Here is a 19,669-nt window from a genome sequence, read left to right on the forward strand (position 1 = left end):
TTTTTTTTTAATATCTTTATTGATTTCAGAGAGGAAAGGAGAGGGAGAGAGAGCTGGAAACATCAATGATGAGAGAGTCATTGATTGGCTGCAGCCCGCAACCCGGGCATGTGCCCTGACCGGGAATCGAACCCCGATCACCTGGATCCTAGGTCGACGCTCAACCGCTGAGCCACGCCCGGCCGGGCCAGAGTCAAGTTTTCTGTAAATATACATCTATCATTCTCATGACCTTACTCTGCTTCCTATTTCCTTACACTGCTGAGACAGGCCAGTAAGCCAGGACTAGTGGAACAGGGAAACTGGGACAAATAGCTGAACAAAGTGGCTGAGCAATTCACAGCCAGACACAGAAGGTCACCTCCCTAGGGAAAACATGTAGGCCTCAGTTCTATTTCAGCTCCACGCTCAGAAAAGCAGCAGAATCAGGTGGGCAATGCCACACCCAGCTGCAGTGACTAATGACCCCTGGCCCTGGTGCCAACCAATCAGTAGAGACCATGACCCTGAAAGAACACACCAGGAGAACTGATGAATATCCTGCTGAAACCCTTCCCTGAGACCTCTCCTAAATATTCCCACCTACAAAAGAGAGAAAAGCCTCAAGACAAAGGACCCAGCATGTGCTCTCCCTCTGGAGAGCAGCCTTCACCATTCCCTTTCCCCTCTTCCCTTTCTTCTTCCCTCATAGGCACGCATCTCCTAAACTCTAAGAGTCCCCATGAGTCTTGCAGCCAGGGGACAGTGGGCAGCAGCAGCTCATTCCAGGCCAATCCCCTGAACCTGTCTCCAAGGCCCACTTTTCTCCAACTTCCCAGAGAGCTAAGGCAGCCCAGCCTAAGAGCTCTCCTGTGGCTTTTTCTATGCTAAGCCTGCCCTTGTTTTACTGTCCCCAGTTTTAATAAATGTACCCTCATAATCACCTGGACTTGTGTTTTGAAAATTTTCCTACACGAAGTCAAGAATCCACTCACTACCTACTGGCCCTAGGAAGACCCACACAGGGCCAGGTCCCCTGTCCAGTAACAGTCACTAGCTGACATTGTTTTCTATAGGTATTAGTCTATTATTTCCACTACAGTGTAAACTCTGAGGTCAGAAACAGTATATATATATTTTTAACCACTGACTTGCTAGTGCCCAAAATAGTGCTGGGCACTACCCATGATGGATATGGATGAATAGGTTGTTTTTATTTTGGCCATTCCTCAGTGAACTCTCCTTCCTATTAGATTATGCACTTGGCTAGAAACAACTTGAACATTTAAAGGTTGGGTAGAAGAGAATGAAATGGGAATGTCAGGAGAATGTAGGGTCAGAAAGAAACAAGGGACAAGGATCAACCCTAAAGGAGTGGTTGATAGTGCTATGTGGCAATGAGGTTGACATGAGGACTAAGAGATGCCCACTAAACTTAGCGTCATGTAGATCACTGACTTCCTTATTGACCTTGATGTGTGTTGAGTGGGGTAGCCAGACAAGTGGTTGAAGAATCAGTGGGAGGCAGGAAAATTAAAGATTGTTAATGTCGATAATTCTAAAGTTAGCTGTAAAAGGGAAACGAGCAGATAGTAAATGGTGGGAATAAAGGAGGTTGCCTCTTAACTTTTTTTAAGATGAGAGAGTTTTGAGTATTTAAATGTGAATGGAAAGGATTCAGAAAAGGCTGAGAGAGAGAATGGGATATTATGTAATCTAAGAATCCTGAACAGGACGCAGGGAGGTGGATCCAGAGCATATCTGGAGGGAAAGTGGAAAAGGTGTTTAGCTGCAGGTAGCTTTGTAAATTTGGTTTTGGGAATCGAGAGGAGAGTTCTGACTTTTAAATACTGTTTAGTTTGAGGTAGGCAGAATGTAGGGTCGTCTAGTTTAAGCAAGAAGGAGCAGTCATTTTTTCAGGGGTTTTTTGGATTTTTTTCCCCACTTCTATAATGGGATGAATGATGAAGCCGTTAATATGAAAGGGATTTTAGAAGAGGAAGACATAAAAGGCAGTGTTTAAAAAGTCAGGGAGGATGAGATTTTGGGAGGATAGTTTGGTGAAGGTCAAAAATCTTATGTAGCCCTGGCAGGTATGGCTCAGTTGTTTGGAGCTCCCTCTATGCACCAAAAGGGGGTGGGGAATTTGATTCCCAGTCAGGGCACTTGCCCAGAGACTGATAGCTATTGTTTTTTATTAGAAAGAGGTACGATTTAAGTAATTATTAAGGCTACATTTTATCTTAATACTAAACTAGGGGAAAGAGACAACTTTGGATGGTGAACAATGACATATTACAGAACTGTACACTTGAAACAATTGTATTAACCAGTGTCATCCCAATAAATTCAATAAAACATTTTCAAAAATACTGAAGTAGGGGTCAGAAGACTGGGTTCGACTCCTGTTTTATCAAAACGTGACTGGTTTCTGGGCAAGCCAATTTTTCTCTTGAGCATCAGTTTTTTTCACTACAATGTAGAAATAAAAATAATCTCTGCTAATCTTGGAGTGTTATGAAGGTTGCTTAAGATGGCTATGATAGCTGTGCACTGTAAATCCTTGAACTTTGTGCAAATACAATTATTAAAGTTGTTGGAGTCAGAAATGGTATGGCAGGCATACCGTAAGTTCGAAGGCAGGTAGAGGGGAAAGACGGGAACTTGTAGAAAGGGAATGCAGACTACAAGGGGGGAGGGGGCGTGACGGCTGGAAAAACGGGACGAGACAGGCTGCGCCCCTGCAGGCGCCCACTCCGATTACTGGTCTACTGAATCACTACATCTTTTATACTGGCCACAGCGCTCGACTTACCACTGCGTTCAGGTCTCCCTTATCCCGAAACAACTTCCTTGAACTCGACCATAATCTTAACTTACTATTTTTCTCTCCCATCCCACTCACAACCCATTTCTGGGCCATTTCGGGGAATGCTCACTGCGGACGGCGGGCGAGCGTGGCAGTGTTTGTTTCTGACACCCTCCCCGGGGGACTCACACCTTTGGGACCGAAAGGATCGTCGGTGGGCGGGATTTAATCACCGCCAGTGTGGGAAGGTGCCTTGCAAACAGTTCAGAGCGCTGCTAACGGGTCACCCAGTACGCGAGAAAACTGGCTGCGTGGCAGGCAGAGCCACCCAGCACCACAGAGCCCGTGAACCGCGGGCTCCCGCGGCAGAGGCCAGGTAAACACTACCCACCGCCCAGGTGCGTTTCCTGCGCCAAATCTCGCGCCGCCGGGGCAGGGGGCGGGGAAGGGGGCGGAGAGCACGAAGTATCGCGAGAGGAGGGTGTTTCCCCCGCGAAAGAGAAGCGCGCGTTTTTTCTTTGGCCGGGATTTGTCGGGAAGCCTGGGACCAGCAGCGCCTGTGAGGAGACAGCGCGCGCCGTTCAGGTTCTTTGAGGAGGGGACCCTGTTTCTCAGCGTGTGACCAGCCATGCCAGCGCAGCAGCCCGCGAGCAGCGACGGTGAGTGAGAAAAACCTTCCTCCGGGCACGGGCGGCGGCGTCGGGGCCGGAGGGGGCCGCAGCATGGAAGCGGCAGCCGGGCTTTGGGGGAAGAGCTGACCCCGGGCAGAGACTGAGGAGGAAAAGAGGAGCAAGAAGCTGTGGAGAGACGGGAGGGTACCCGGAATGATACACGTGTTTGCACGGTGTAGGAGGCTTTACACGCGAGAGCTGTATCTTCCAGAGCGTCTCGATTGGTAAACTAGGGTCCAGGCAACTTGTTGACATTGTGAAGGCTTAGGGATTAGGTCTCTTCCGAGGTGATGCTTGGCGTCTCCATGGGTCGTCAGCTTTTCCCTCGAATGCAGCTGGGAGGGAGAGAGGTTTTTATGTGGGAGTTGAGGAATTGGTAGCTTTTTCAAAACTGCAGTTTGGAAGGCTTCTCCCCTCTTGCAGGGTCGCGAGCCCCGGGTAGGGTGGAACAGCCGGAGCCTGCCCTGATTACCCCGGCCATGCTAGACGAGGAGGAGCAGCTGGAGGCTGCCGGGCTCGAGAGAGAGCGGAAGATGCTAGAAAAGGTAAGTTTGCGAATCAAGTTCATCGTCCTTAAAGCCGGCAGTAACCTGATGCTTCCTCGGAGGTGTGGTTTGTGTTCTTCTATTTTCTAGTCCGTTGTTTTCCTCCCCCCCATAAACTTTAAAATGGCTCTGTTATTTATCCTTTGTATGTTTACAGTTGTATTTGAGAAACCTTTGCGCGTGCTTTGAATGATGCTTCTATGAGAGGTAGTTTTGGCCTCTAAAGTGGCCTCATTTAAAATTGCTTGGTTAGCCATTACAATTCTTCCAGAGTTTGATAGTGAATTCTGTCAGTGCTGTTTTCCACCTAATTGATCAACTTGCTTTTTGTTTTCTTGGGCTACTGCTTAGTAAGATTCTTTAGGTAAAAATGTGGTGTACTTTTTTCATAAGTTATTTTACTTGTGGTTTTCATGCACAGAGCACCTATTTTTGTAGATCACTAAAATAATTTTTAACCTCTTGAAAACTGAATTCCAAAATACATTTTACTCCAGTAAAAAAGACCTGCTGTTTAATTATTGCATAAGCAAGAAAAAGAATGATATCTAGCCACCTGCTCTTAACCTCCTGCCTACTAAGTGGTTTTCTTGTAATAATTCATTTAGCCCTCCCAATATTATGACGATATAGGTAGTTTTGATATCTCCATTTACATAAGACAAAACTGAGGTAGTTGGGGGTCACATGCTAATAAACTCAGATTTAAACTGTGCTTGTCTCCAGAGTTCTTGTCCTTAACCCTATAGCCCTCTAAGAAAATATGCATTAGTATTGAATTAACTCCATGTAATTACATAACCGTCTACATTGGGAAATAATGCGCACCAAAGGCAAGTAATGATTCAACTGGCTCCCTGTTATTTTATATCAACAATAATGATTTTTTTTTGTTAGTATTAACACCTCATGAGCATTTGTTGTGAGGCACCATTCTGAGTGCTGTACATTCATTTACCCATTGAGTCCTCAGTTATTCTATAAAGTAGATATTGTTATTAAACAATGCTATTAACCTTACTAGTTTAATTACTAATATAAACTATTGATTGTTATTAAAGTATTCTATGAAGTAGGTTCTGTTTTCACCTTATTTTACAGATGAAGAAACTGAGGCACTTAGAAGTTGCCTGGGTCCCTACAGCTAGTAAATGGCAGTGTCAAGATTGTAATGTAGCCAGTGAGGTTCCAGAAGTCACACTTTTTAACCACCATACTGTATGTTGATGCCAGTAATGTAGGTTCTACTATTAGTGATCGTCCATAGTTGATCATAATAATCAGTTAAGGTAATATGTTAACAGGTTTTAATAGAATTGGGAGGTTAACTTTGTACCACCTTTCCTCATTCTCTGAATTTCTATAGTACTTTGTTTATTGCACATTACTTACTTGACTCTCACTTTGTTTATTGAGGGAACATCACTTAACTTTTGTTTTTGTAGGCTCTGCACCTAGCAGTCACTAAATATTTATTGAATTGCTAAGTCTGGTAAAAGAATATTTTGTAATATATTACATATATAAAATTACATAAATTAAATAAATATACTTACCAGGTGAATTTTAAAGGAGGAACCCTGGGACAAGTGTCTGGAATTGTATCAACTTCAGAGGTTGTAAGAGCCTTCATTTTTGTGTAGTGTATCTTCAGTTTTATAACCCATGAAGGTTGTTGGGTAAGGAAATACCATGTGAAGAAAGAAGTGAGGTACCATCAAAATACCTTCCCAGAATACACAGTTTGAGGGAAGAAACATTTTCACATTGGAAAAAGGTTGTCAAAATTTATAGTACCATAACTGATGAAACTAGGAATCCAAATGACTTCTACTTTCAGTGAAATTTTTAAGCTTTTGAACATACTTTTTCCAATTAGTCCTAAAATTTTTTGGAATTGTTTTTGTTGAGGGATAGGTATGGTACAGCTAGTTTTTGTTTGTTTTTTTAACAGGCAATTAAAATAGCAAGTTTTAATCCACTTTTAGTCCTTCCATGAATAAAGCATATAGCTCTTTTTAATCCTTCTAATAAAAGAGTGTTATTTGCTGAAAACCTGTTGTGGTCCCTTGTTATTACATTGACTTTTATGTAAGTATTAAAAGAACTTGATTAATTTTTGCACTTGACATTCATAAATTACTTCCTGGGTTATTATGGAGAAAGTTCTAAGAATGAGTCTCTACCTACAAGTCTGAAGGCCAAAAGCTCATTATACAAAAGGAAAAATTCTTTCCTTTTCCAAGAATACAGTATTTATGGGCATATATTTTGAAGTATGTACTTAAGAGAGGAAGAGCCAGCTTAAGTCTTAATGGGAAGCATTTACTTTGCCTTAGGAGATTTTAAGGTTTGTGAAGAGCCTGGACAATGACTTTAACATTTGTGAGCTACACTTATTTTCTTTGACTTTTCACCTGCATTTCCTTTAAAAAGAAGTCATTGTTAGTCTAAAATCCTTAAGAGTAGCATTAATGTTTCTGAAGTGGGGGAGGGGAGAGGTAAGAGTTGGAAGAGGTAAAAGGAAAATAGTTTATATTGTGTAGACTGAAATATAACTCTCTTCCCACACCCAGAATCTGGGATTGGTGTTGGGAATGATCATGGGGTAGACAGAGAGAATTGATGCCCTTGGTCTCTGTTGGCATACACTTTCACTCTGGTCATCTAGATACGCTCCCTGCCAGGCATTCAGTGCTTCCCACAGATGGAGCTCCAGTTTACCTTGCAATAGCATAATAAAGTTGTTAAGTCAAAAAAGAGTAATGATAGATAAGATTGACTACAAAATCATTTTGAAATACATAAGACTGGGTTTAAAGGTTAACCATTGGTATAATATTCTAATTACATTAATTGTAAATTGTTGCTCATGGTGACATCTTAAAGCTTTAAATTTAAGGTAACAAATATATGTAAATTAAGCCCAGAATATTTTAACTAAAATTTTAAACAAATTTATAAAGTTAAAAATTTGAGAATTTATTTTTATAAAGTAATTTCATCTCACCATTTATAATACCCACCTCATTTATTATGGTAATCACAGTAGTATAGTGGTAATAGTAAAAGAAAGGCTGTTATAAAAGAAGTAAAAATAGAGTTTGATAAGATATTAACAAATTAATTTCATGGGTAAGATTATGGGTGATTATTAAATATTTTTTCTGTAATGTACATGTATTACTTTAGTTATTTTTATTTTTAGGTGCCTTACTGTCATTGCTTTTGCATTAGAAAAGAAATTTATTTTTTTTAATATATCTTTATTGATTTCAGAGAGGAAGGGAGAGAGAGAGATAGAAACATCAATGAAACATCAATGATGAGAGAGTCACTGATTGGCTGCAGCCCACAACCCAGGCATGTGCCCTGACCGGGAATCGAACCCTGATCTCCTGGATCCTAGGTCGACACTCAACCGCTGAGCCACGCCCGGCTGGGTGAAAAGAAATTTATTTTGAAAGAAAAGCTAGAGAGATCTATAAAATAAAGCCAGTATACAATGGTGCCTGATTTATAAGGTCAGGCTTCAACCACTAAATTAAATTTAATTAGATTATGCTACCTAGGCCCTTCTTTCACACCCACAAACACACTCTTTGTCTAGTGAATGAAATTGATGCTTGATAGGATTTGCAGATATTTGGTTTTGGTAGATGAAGTCAACTCTCAATTGATTCATTTCAGCCCACTTAATGCATTACTTTGAATTTAGATTATTCTGGGTTGGCAAGTTATGAACTGGATTTTACCTGTGCCTGTCAATTCAGTAGTTTTATTGGAACACAATTATGTTCATTTGTTTACATATTGTATTTGACTGCTCTTATGCAAAAAGGCAGAATTGAGTATTTGCAGTACAAACCATATGATAATCATTTTTAACTATTCATGCTTTGGCCCTTTACAGAAAAAGCCTGTGGGCCACTGAACTCTACTGTTTGATGCCTTTATGTCTTTCATCTTGTGCCCTGTGCTATTGTTCTTTTAAAATATTAAACTTTTATCATTGTGAGGTCGCTATTGTAGATGCTTAGAAATCACTCATAAGGTGTTTGAAAATAATATGCAGAAACTTGAAAAGTTATAAAGCAGAGCTTTGTAATTGGAAATTGTACAGAGGTGAAAGATAAAGTAAAAGAAAGCTAAAATAGAAGGGGAGGACTCTGGGGAACAATACTGCTGGAGGAAAGAGAAAAGGTTGTAAGAAATCAATAGATTTAACATGTTGAAATATTTTAACACAGTTTTAAAATTCTGAAAGCAGGTATTTTACTCCCTCACCAACGACATTTTTTAATTCTAATGTTCTTTGAAATAAAACTGGTATATATAATTTTTCTTTTCATTTGATTGTTTAAAAACTGAACTTCAACTTGAATTAAATATTTACTGTCTAAGTTTAATTGCAAATATTTTAAAAGGGGACCCTTAACTAAGTAGATGACAGTAACTATATGTCCGGTGTTTGAATTTTCAGTATTTTGGTATGCAAGCTGCGTATTACCAGATTGCTTGTTGAACCCAAGAATCATAATTTTTTTTTTAGCTATTTGTTCTAGTTTTTTGTTTGGAAAATAAAGTATATTTAGTAAACTAATTTAATATAAAATTTTTTTCATTAATTACATGAACTATATTAAACCTACAGAGCATTTGTTAAGCCAGTTTCATTACACCTTCTGCAAAAAAGCAATGTATGTCTAAAAACTAATAATTATGGAAATCTTCTCTTTGGATAGGCTCACATGTCTTGGGATAGAGAATCTGTGGACATTCGGTACCGTAGACTTCAACATTTACTTGAAAAAAGCAATATCTACTCTAAATTTTTATTGACTAAAATGGAACAGCAACAATTAGAGGTATGTGTATGTGATTGATTACAGCTAATAGCTTAAATTTTTTTAAACTAGCTTTATTGAGACAGAAATTACATACAATAAAAGGCACATGTTTTAATTTTATAATTTGATGACTTTTGACCAGTATATAGACTTGGGTAACCATCAGCACGATCAAGATAAAGAACATTTCCATCATTCCCCCAAGTTCTCTTTTTTAGTAATCCCTATGCTGGCCACCACTGATCCTGTTTTCTGTCATCATAGATTAGTATCCCTTTTTCTAGAATTTCCTATAAATGGAGTCATGTGGTAAGCACTCTTTGTGTCTTGCTTCTTTATTTAGCTCTGTATTTTTGAGATTCGCTTATGTTGTGTTTGCTTAGTAGGTAATCCTTTTTATTCCTGAGAAGCATTCCATTATATGAATATACCACCATTTATTTTCTATTCACCTGACTGACTTGTCCTGTCTAATGATGTTTTTTGGATGTTAGAAATGGTGAATTTTATGTTGCTCAGTCTTTTTTTTTTTTAAATTGCTTTATTGAGATAATTGACAATCACAGAAGTGCACATTTAAAATGTACAATTTTCTAAGTTTTGACATATGTATGTATATACCTATGAAGTCACAATCAAGATAATGAACATAATCATCAACTCAAAAAATTCCTGCCTGTCCCCCTTTTAATTGAGGTATAATTGACATTAGTTTCAGCAGAATGATTCGATATTTTATATATTGCAAAATGAACACCACAGTAAGTTTAGTTAACATCCATCACCATACATAGTTAACAAAATTTTCTTCTTTTTGAGATTTACTCTTCTAGTAACTTTCACATATGCAGTACAGGATTATTAACTATGGCCTTCATACTGTACAGTACATCTCCATGGCTTATTTTATAACTGGAAATTTATACCTTTTTTCCTTATTCATCCATTTCCTCCTCTCCCTCAACTACCAATCTGTTCTTTGTATCTATAAGCTTGTGGGGTTTTTGTTTTGGGGGTTTTGTTTTGTTTTTAAGATTACACGCATAAGCGAGATCGTATATGGTGTTTGTCTTTCTCTGCCTGACTTATTTTACTTAGCATAATGCCCTCAAGGTCCATTTATGTTGTCACAAATGGCAGACTTTTATTCTTTTTCATGGCTGAATTCCTGCCCCTTTTTAATTTTCTCCCATCCCTTATTTCCTGTCTTCCCTCTCTACTTATCTTCTTCTCGAGATAGCCATTGGTCCTGCTTTCTGTTCTTATAGATTAATTTGCATTTTCTGTTGGTGATATGTTCTTTGAGCTTTTATATGTCTGGAAAAGTCTTCATTTGATTTCATTTTTGAAAGATAACTTTATTGGGTAAAGAATTTCTTTTTCTTCGGGACTTCCTTCCCTACACAGTTCTTTAATGATGTTTAACTGCTCTCTAGCTTACATTGTTTCTGATAATGATGGTCCATGCTTTACCTCTCAGGCCTTGTTCCAGGTGTGTTTCCTGCCTTTGGGCCTTTGCACTGGCTGTTTTCTGTGTGGAACCCTCTTCTAGATACCTGCCACTTCAGGTCTTGGCTTAAATGTTTTCTCAGTGAGGACTTCCCTGACAATTTTCAATAAAGTTGGCTACCTGACACCTCTGCCCTTGCACTTCTGATCCCTTTTGCCTTGTTCTAGTTTTTTTGCTACATTTGCAGGTTTGTTTGTTTTTCCCCCTTGCCTGAAGCCCCTTTAAACCTTTGTATGGTAAAATGAAACACAGATAGAAAAACATATCTTGGTATCCTGTGTTAGAAGGCCTTTTTACTTTGGCTGACAGGAATGTGAACTATTCCTAATCCCTCATCAATGTGGGGATTGTTCCAGCTGCTTCTTTCTAGTGGCTTTTCGTGGCCTTGGTTTTCTTATGCTTGTTTGTATACTGATCAACACTCAGCAAAAACTTGACTACTGATTTTCAGAGCTTTCTTTGTCTGCAGCTCTTCTCTTTGTTACTTGACCCTAGGTGTGCTAGCAGCTCTAAATTTAGCACTCTTGTCTCCTCAACTCAGGTAGACTGTTGAGCTCTGTTTGGGTTCTCCATTATTTGCTCTTGGAAATTGCCTTCAGGCAGTAAGCTGTGCGATCAGAAAAGTCACCTCATTTGTTTGCATTCTGTCAGTGTTCACTGTCCTTTGCTGTATGTTGTCTGAAAACCATTGTGTAATATATTTTATCTGGATTTTAGTTGCTTAAGGGAGGAGTACCCTGGTCCGTGAAGTCTTGAAGTGCAAGTTCTTTTTATAAAAAATTTTATGTATTTTTAGAAGTTCTTTATTCTGAACATAAGTTATTTGAGATGTGTTTATACTTTGCATTTCTATTTGTGACACTAAGAAGAATTATTTTACAGGAGCAGAAGAAGAAAGAGAAATTAGAGAGAAAAAAGGAATCTTCCAAAGTTACTATGGTAATATACAGTAAGCTAGAATGTATTGTATATGTTACCTTAAATACTGAAGAAATTCTTTTGTATTCTATTAACTTTATTGATCATATATTTACTTTTAACCTTTATCTGTTAATCTGTCTTTGTTACAAACTGCATAGGAACATGTAAAACTGTTTCTCAGTATTTTAGATATGGAAGGAGAATTCAAAAAATATGACCACTTCAGTTTATTATTCTGTAGACTATATCTTATGTATGCAAAATTTTACTTATCTGGGAAAACTCTGCAAATGTTTTATACTGCAAGGCATTTTATAAGTGGCCAGCCTGTAATGATTACTCTTCTTCATGCCTTCATCCTCACCACGTCAACCTGTAGCCATAACAGTAATCTAAATTTGTAGCTTGTGCATAAATTTGACCAAAATTAGAGCAGACACTCATCTCCTAATAACACCTCAGATGGCAGAACACACATTTAGGGATATACTGAATTTTAGATGTGATCTTTTTGAAGATTATGCTTTAACATGAGGCTGTTTAATGCCATAGTGATGGGAACTGTATGAAGAACAGTTGTGCTAGTGAAAAGAATAATGAAGGCAGCATTTATTGAGTACTTGTTATGTATCAGGTATTGTTCTAAGTCACATGCTTTTTCTCAGTTCTCAAAACAGCTGTTTTGTAGAGGTGCTGTTATTGTCCCCATTTTACATTTAAAGAAGCTGATGCAAGGAGATAAGAGTCCATCCTCATTCCCAGATTCTATGGATACCCACAAGCATGTGCACATGCAGAGCAGCCAAAAATTTTGAGTCTCCCCACACACACGTTCCCAGCTGAAGTCAAACAAAGCGGTGATCTACTTTATTTAAGCCGTCATGCTGTAAAAAGTGTTCTTTTTGTGGTCTATTTAATGCTGTGATTTTTGTTGATTTTGCAGTTCAAAATGTCCCCTTAGCCTCATTGTGCCACAGTGCTTTCTGGTGTTTCTAATGCAAGAAGGTTGTGTTGTGACTCCAGGAGTTACGTGCTGTTGGCCCTGAGTTCAATGTTAATCAACATGTATGTTGAAGATAAAATAGCAACACTCATTAAACAAGGTTATGTATTTCATCAATTGATGAAAATGTAACCAGAGCCTTGCAGGAAGGCTCTAAACTTGTATTTCTCCTAGAGGCAGTGGTTTAGTGTTCACCAACTCCTTATTTGCAGTGACTTTATAAAACATAACTGTTGAATTGATAACTTGCTGAAGATCACATATCTAATAAATAATAATTCTAGTATTAATTTCAGACCCAACACTTAGCTCCTGTACTAAACTGCTTTTATTAGGAAATATCAAAATGCCAATAGGCAAAATAGATAGGGTATTTTTTTATTTATTTAAAATAATATGTTTTTATTGACTTCAGAGAGAGGGGTAGATAGAAACATCTGCCTCCTGCTGGGGATTGAGCCTGAAACCCGGGAATGTGCCCTGATTGGGAATGGAACCTCAATCTCTTGGATCATAGGTCACTGCTCAACCACTGAGCCACGCCAGCCAGGCTAGATAGGGTTTTTTTTAAGTCCAGTTATTTGATCCTTAGCATGGTTAGTGGTGATAATGTACGTAGTTGATAATGTTGCAACAGAAGTAGTTTTCAAAAACTTACCTAATTTGACTCAGTTGTTAATTTCAAGGACTTATTTTGACTTTTTAAAGAAAATGTACTTATAAGATAATTGTACTGGCTTAACTGTTTACTCCCTATTCTTCAGCTGGTTGATTTAATCCATCCTTTACTTTTGTCCAGCTAAGTTTTTATACCAGGATTTTGTGGGGGGGGTTCCCCACTTTGTTCTAAAGATGCAAACCATTAAATTCTGCCTACTGCATCTCACCAATTCCTTTTGATATTTTCATTTTCAATCCTCTAACTTTTTATATCATTATTTAATTCAGCTTATTTTTCAGTCATTTTCATTTCTCATACATGTTGTCTACCTTATTCTTGATCTTTTCCAACTCTCAGTTTCAAACTGTTTTTGAACATTTCTTCCTTTCCCTTATCTTCTCTTCCAGTAATATTTTTTTCAGTCAGTATTCTTTTATTTCTTTCCATTGTACTTTTAATTTTACTGAAAAAGAGTACTCCTTCTGTACCATAACAGTTGAATGTCTTCAGCATAAACATATAGAAAATGTATGTGGTAATTTCAAAATAAAATGTCTTTATGTTTAATTTTGAAAGTTTTCTTGTTTAAAACGTTTTAAAAATAAGGATAGTAGAGTATTTGGGGAAAAGTACAGGGTTATGGTTACAAATAAGTTACAGTAGTGAAGTCAGTAAAAGGTTACATGTTGGTAAGTATAATAGTAAAGAGTTGTGGATGTGGTTCAACTGCAAGGAATATTTACTTTTAGTATGTAATACAATAGCAGTCCTTAGGAAAATAATATTCTAAATCCTTGTTCTGTAGGGTAAAAGTTCCATTGGTGCAAGTGAGGAGAATCCAGGTAAATTTCCTTGTTCCAGTTTTTAAGAACATGTGATTCTATCTTTGCATTAATTGCTGTCAAAAATAAAATGGAAATTGTTTTTTATAGTTATGAGAAAGAAAAGAGGAAGAGAAGATGAATCATACAATATTTCAGAGGTCATGTCAAAAGAGGTAAAAATAAAAGGGGAAGGGCACATAATGTTCAATGTTGAGTAAAAACTTATTGTGGGTTTTATACTACGTTAAAGCTGAATGGATTATGGTTATCTACTTGGCTTTTGAGACCATTAAGTTCTTTGAGGGAAGAAGATGGTATCTTCCTGTTTGTTAAAGGAGCATGAGCTTGGCTTGAAGAGAAATTATTATAATTTCTTGAAACCTCAAAACCTTAAGAATTTTGTTGTTCTTCCTTCTTGAAGGCCATTAGGGATCTAAAAGCACATAATCATTTCTAAAACTGGATCCTTTTTGTATATCCTCACTTGCAACCTCATAATAGTAATTAATTAAAGAGCATCTTCAATTATGACAAACCTTAAATGCTACTTAAGCATCACATTCTTACATTTAAAAAATTCTAACTTTATTATCTACAGACCTTTTCTTTTCCCTGAAATTCAAAAATTCAAATTCTTTAGATCTTCATAAAGTGTAAAATTTTAAATTTCACATAATTCTTGTCTTTAGGAATATTCCTCCTCATTCCCAACCCCACCCCCATTATAAAAATAATGGTCAGGACCCACTCAGTTGATTACAGAACACATTCAACCTGCAGTTGAAAAACACTATTAATGAGATTTATTGATGTTTAGCCAATCACACAGTTGTTAATGTAATTCATCATATGTTTGTAGCCATATCTGCTCTGGGCAGACTTTGTCCCTAGTGGATAAGATCAATCAGTAAAGAAAGGTAAGGACTGTTTTACCTAAGTCACCAGGTGGCACTCGGGTATTGCTTGTCTCCACACCCTTAGCATCGAGTAGGAACTTCAAAATCAGAACACTTTTATTCTGTAGTTTTCATTTATTTGTCTTTGCCTCTTGCTCAGGATTACAAATGCAAATGTTTAGCCACAGAGGCTTAAAGTGGGCTGGAGTTGGGATTATAATACTTTTGGGAGTCGATTCTTGAGTAACAGGAGTAGCCACAACTTTTTTCTAGAGCAGAGTTTGGGAAACTTTTCTGTATAGGACCAGATAGTAAATGTTTTTGGCTTTAAGTAGTTTTGTAGGTAACTACTCAACCATGAATTTGGCTGAAAGAAGGCATAAACTGTAAACAAATAAGAGTCTGGCTTTGTTCTAATTAAACTTTATTTATAAAAACAGGCTGCCAGCTGGAGTTGGTCTACAGGGTGTAGTTTGCCAACCTCTGTAGTGCAGAACTATTAGCCATGTGTGAATTTGGACCTACTCTCTTCAGAGTTTAAAAAAATGGAAAATTCAGGAGTAAATATCCCACTTTATGTGTTGCTAACTAATTAAGAATTTTATAAGACCCTGTAGGTTTAATTTTGCCTGAGGTCTTCCAGTTTCAGTCCTATTTTAATTACCATGAGAGCCTTATCCCCATTTCCTGGCATAAAATCAGAACAGTAAATGTCTGTTAAATACATGAATGAACCACATACATTGTTATTTTGTGCTTATTTTCTAGGAAATTTTGTCTGTGGCTAAAAAAAATAAAAAGGAGAATGAGGTAAGAGATTTAAATAAATATTAAACTTAAGGGTTATATTTGCTTCTCTGATTACTACTGTCTTATAATTACCAGTATACTTTTTTTTCACCAGATAACCTAATTCTTAGCCTTTATGAAAAGTTCACATTTGCTTTTCCAGTTGAATGTCTAGTTGTGACATCATTTATAAGACTTTTCCTACCAACTGGCTTAATTTTCATTTTCACATTCTTAAAATGGAGTTGTGGAGTTCGTCAACCAATAAAATCTATTGGTTATGAGTGTCACAAACAGATACACATTTACATTCTTGAGTGTGATATAGTGAATTTTAAAACTTTACTTACCTTGTCCCTTTCCCTGCAATGAAGGTAATTACTTATTTTGAAATAAGTGTTTCTATGTTCCTTGAAAGGAAATTTGTTTTTCTTTTCTTTTGCAACATTATCAATTATATCTGTTGTAGGTGAAGGAAATTATTAAGAAAGTAGTTCAATAAATTCTTGCATAGCAATTAGAGCAGGGGTGGGGAACACCCACGAAATCATTTGGTCTGGTTGGTCCTGCGAAGGCAACTGCAGGTGGGTCTTGAGTTTCAGTAAATATAGGAGCTTTTTTATATCTCATTTGTAAGCTGATAATTTTGAATGGCCCTCAAATGATGTTATAAATATCCCAGTGGCCCTTGACAGAAAAAAGATTCCCTACCCCTGAATTAGAGATTTGGAAAGGAGGTACAATTATAAAAGTCATTTCAAAGGTGTACTTTTGGGGCCCCCCAATGGCTTTACTTTTGGGGGAACGGAGGTAACTGTCTCTAGGGTTTTATTCAACTTAAGGTTATATTTCTTATACCTAATGATTTTAGCACTGGGTAAATTTTGATTAGCAGTTACATTTTTTATAAGTAGAGGGTACCAGCATTATGTATCAAACTTCTAATTAAACTTTTCTCTTTATAGGAAGAAAGCTCCTCTTCTAATCTCTGTGTAGAAGATCTTCAGAAAAACAAAGACTCAAATAGTATAATTAAAGATAGATTGTCGCAAACAGTTAGGCAAAATACTAAACTCTTCTTTGACCCAGTGCGGAAATATAATGGACAGCCAGTACCCTTTCAGCAACCAAAACACTTTACAGGAGGTGTGATGCGTTGGTACCAAGTAGAAGGCATGGAATGGCTCAGGGTAATGAATTTCAATTTTAATACAACATAGTGGTTCATTTCTGTGTAATAATCAATTAATGTGATGTAACACAACTTGAGCCGTTCCTTCCATGTTTCACTATTATATGTAATACATTTGTGTGTAAATACTTGTTTTCTGATTTATTTACCCAGAGTAAATTTTTAAAAGTGAAAATTATCTTGCCCTGGCCAGTGTGGTTCAGTTGGTTGGGCGTCATCCCCTGTATTAAAAGGTTGCCAATTCGGTTCCCCGTCGGGGGGGCATACAGGAGGCAGCCAATCAATGTTTTGATCTAACGTCAATGTTTCTCTTCCTCTCCCTTTCTAAAAAAAATCTTTAAAAGTGAAAATTATCTAATTCAGCGCTTCCAACACATTTATGACTTTGATAACCTCCTTCCTCCAAGTGTTATTATAATTTATAGTGTGAATCTGTCCGTCTCATCATAATTATTTTTGGGTAAAAACAAACAAACAATTGCTAATTCAATAGGCATTTATCAGAATATAAATACAGTGTATATTATTTTGTCCAGATGCTTTGGGAAAATGGAATTAATGGCATTTTAGCAGATGAAATGGGATTGGGGAAGACAGTTCAGTGCATTGCTACAATTGCATTGATGATTCAGAGAGGAGTACCTGGACCTTTTCTTGTCTGTGGCCCGTTGTCTACGCTTCCTAACTGGATAGCTGAATTCCAAAGATTTACACCAGAAGTAAGACATGTTTCCTTTTGTTAAGTATATATCATTTCAAATGTTTGTTTTGTTGTCTGAATTAAATTATACATCTCTTACTATAATTATATTGATTTCTGTATGAATACTATCCCTTATTCAACTTACCTTTTAGTCTGATCAATACCTACTTTAAGTTTATAAAGAATAGGTATTAGTAATCTTGGACTTGTTGCCAAAAATATCTCTGGATGATTTTCAGTATATTGGATAATTTGGTTCACCTGACACACAGACCTAGATAGAATTTATTCTTTAATTCTGTTTATTCTTATTACGGTGTTTTCCATATGTATTTATTGCTATACCAAATTTTTGCCTTATGAGAAACATTTCAGAAGTAGCTTTGTAATCTACCTTGGCTTACATTTGATTTGTTCTTATGATTTTTTAATTCTCTGATAGTAGTCCAATAATTTATTAGAATTGATTGACTAAGATTAAGTTATTTCTCTCTGAAATGAATGTTATATTTTCCAAATTTTTATATTCAGATTTTGTTCTAAAGTTTTGATATAACATAAAATCTTTTAGATTCCTACTATGTTGTATCATGGGACCCAGCAGGAACGTCGAAAATTGGTAAGGAAGATTCACCAACGGAAAGGAACACTGCAGATTCATCCTGTGGTAATCACTTCATTTGAAATAGCCATGAGAGACCGGAATGCATTACAGGTGTGAATGGACTTCGTTGGATTTTTGTAACCCATAAATCGCATTTTTATAACACTTTCTCATCACCCAGTAATATTTTTTTTTCTTTCCTGATGGAAGTAATAGATTGTACTGTGCACAGTCCCTTAGAAACTGAAGGGACTGTTTAACAGAAAGATGAGATGAAGGTTGTAGCCTCTAAAGAAAACTAAAACCTATGGCACTTTAATATAGCCATAGTGTCATTTTCAGTGTATTAGAATCTGCCAGATATAGACCTAATCTGTGAATGTATTAGATATGTCTCTGACATGCACTTTAAATAGGTAGAACTTATCTATTTCATTTTAATCAAATAAGAATAGGCTATACGGCCCTGGCTGGGATGCTTAGTTTGTTAGAGCATCTTCCCAATAAACCAAGATTGCATGTTCAATCCCCGGACAGGGCACATAAAAGAATCAAATAATGTATGCATAAATAAGTGGAAGAACAATTTGATGTTTTTCTCATCAATAAATTGACAAAAAGAAAAAGAATAGGCTCTTCGAAGACACCTTTTAGACATAAATCTAGAGCATAACATTTTCATATCTGTTTTCATGTTATAGCTCCTTTTTAAAAATTTTTTTATTTTAAATATATCTTTATTGATTTCAGAGAAAGGAAGGGAGAGAGAAAAACATCAATGATGAGAGAATTATCATTGATCAGCTGCCTCCTGCATGCCCCTGACGGGGGATTGAGCCCACAACCCAGACATGTGCCCTGACTGGGAATCGAACCGCAATCTCCTGGATCCTAGGTTGATGCTCAACTGCTGAGCCATGCCTTACTGGGTGCTCCTTTTTTTTTTTTAAGTGCCTAAGTTAAAACAGTAGGAAAATTGACCTTCTCTCATTGTCTAATCAATTCATTTTTGGTGTTTTGAACATTTTTCTCCATCTGTTTCACATATAGTTCTTTACTGCTTTGTTTTTTCTTTCTCTCACCTTTATATCAGATATTACCTATGTGCTAGTGGAATTTTGGAGTATTACTTGCAGTTATGTTAGTTTTTCACAGTAAAAGTATATATTCTAAAAACAGTATATATACTGCTTTTAGAAAAAGTAGGAAACAGAAAGACTAAAGGCATTTGTAATTCTACCTGAGAATTACTTCTCCTTTATTAAATAACTGTTGTTAACATATAGGTATGACTTATACATACCTATACGTTATACCATACATTCTTTCTTAAAACTCCTATTTTTTTATTATTTTTTTTAAACATATCTTTATTGATTTCAGAGAGAGGAAAGGAGGGGGAGAGAGATAGAAACATCAATGATGAGTCATTGATCGGCTGCCTAGCCTGCAACCCGTGCATGTGCCCTGACTGGGAATCGAATCCCTATCTGGATCCTAGGTCAATGCTCAACCACTGAGTCACACCCGGCCGGGTGAAACTCCTATTTTAAAGTAAATAATAGAACATGAAGACCTTTCTAATTCTTTTTCTCTCTTTCTACACAGTCTGTATTGAAACAGTTAAGCTTCCTTGTCAATTTTATTTGCCAAATACTAGAATTGTAATTTTCTCTTTCCTTGAGCATATGTTATTTATAGTCTAAGGAGTT

At 37.0% G+C, this 19,669-nt stretch overlaps 1 protein-coding gene across 1 annotated transcript in view; it reads left to right on the forward strand.

The window, feature by feature from the left end:
• The first annotated feature begins 3,366 nt into the window (after positions 1 to 3,366).
• The window catches only part of HELLS (helicase, lymphoid specific), a 30,085-nt gene continuing 13,782 nt past the window's right edge, over positions 3,367 to 19,669 (forward strand). The window contains exons 1-10 of the mRNA XM_016220801.2: positions 3,367 to 3,447; positions 3,883 to 4,004; positions 8,750 to 8,872; positions 11,247 to 11,303; positions 13,755 to 13,791; positions 13,882 to 13,946; positions 15,438 to 15,479; positions 16,424 to 16,648; positions 17,187 to 17,369; positions 17,925 to 18,068. Coding sequence (XP_016076287.1) covers positions 3,417 to 3,447; positions 3,883 to 4,004; positions 8,750 to 8,872; positions 11,247 to 11,303; positions 13,755 to 13,791; positions 13,882 to 13,946; positions 15,438 to 15,479; positions 16,424 to 16,648; positions 17,187 to 17,369; positions 17,925 to 18,068 — 1,029 coding nt within the window. The 5' untranslated portion in view covers positions 3,367 to 3,416. The remainder of the gene's footprint in view (positions 3,448 to 3,882; positions 4,005 to 8,749; positions 8,873 to 11,246; positions 11,304 to 13,754; positions 13,792 to 13,881; positions 13,947 to 15,437; positions 15,480 to 16,423; positions 16,649 to 17,186; positions 17,370 to 17,924; positions 18,069 to 19,669) is intronic.

This window comes from Miniopterus natalensis, chromosome 14 (genome assembly GCF_054644295.1).
Source record: "Miniopterus natalensis isolate mMinNat1 chromosome 14, mMinNat1.hap1, whole genome shotgun sequence".
Taxonomy (NCBI): Eukaryota; Metazoa; Chordata; class Mammalia; order Chiroptera; family Miniopteridae; genus Miniopterus; species Miniopterus natalensis.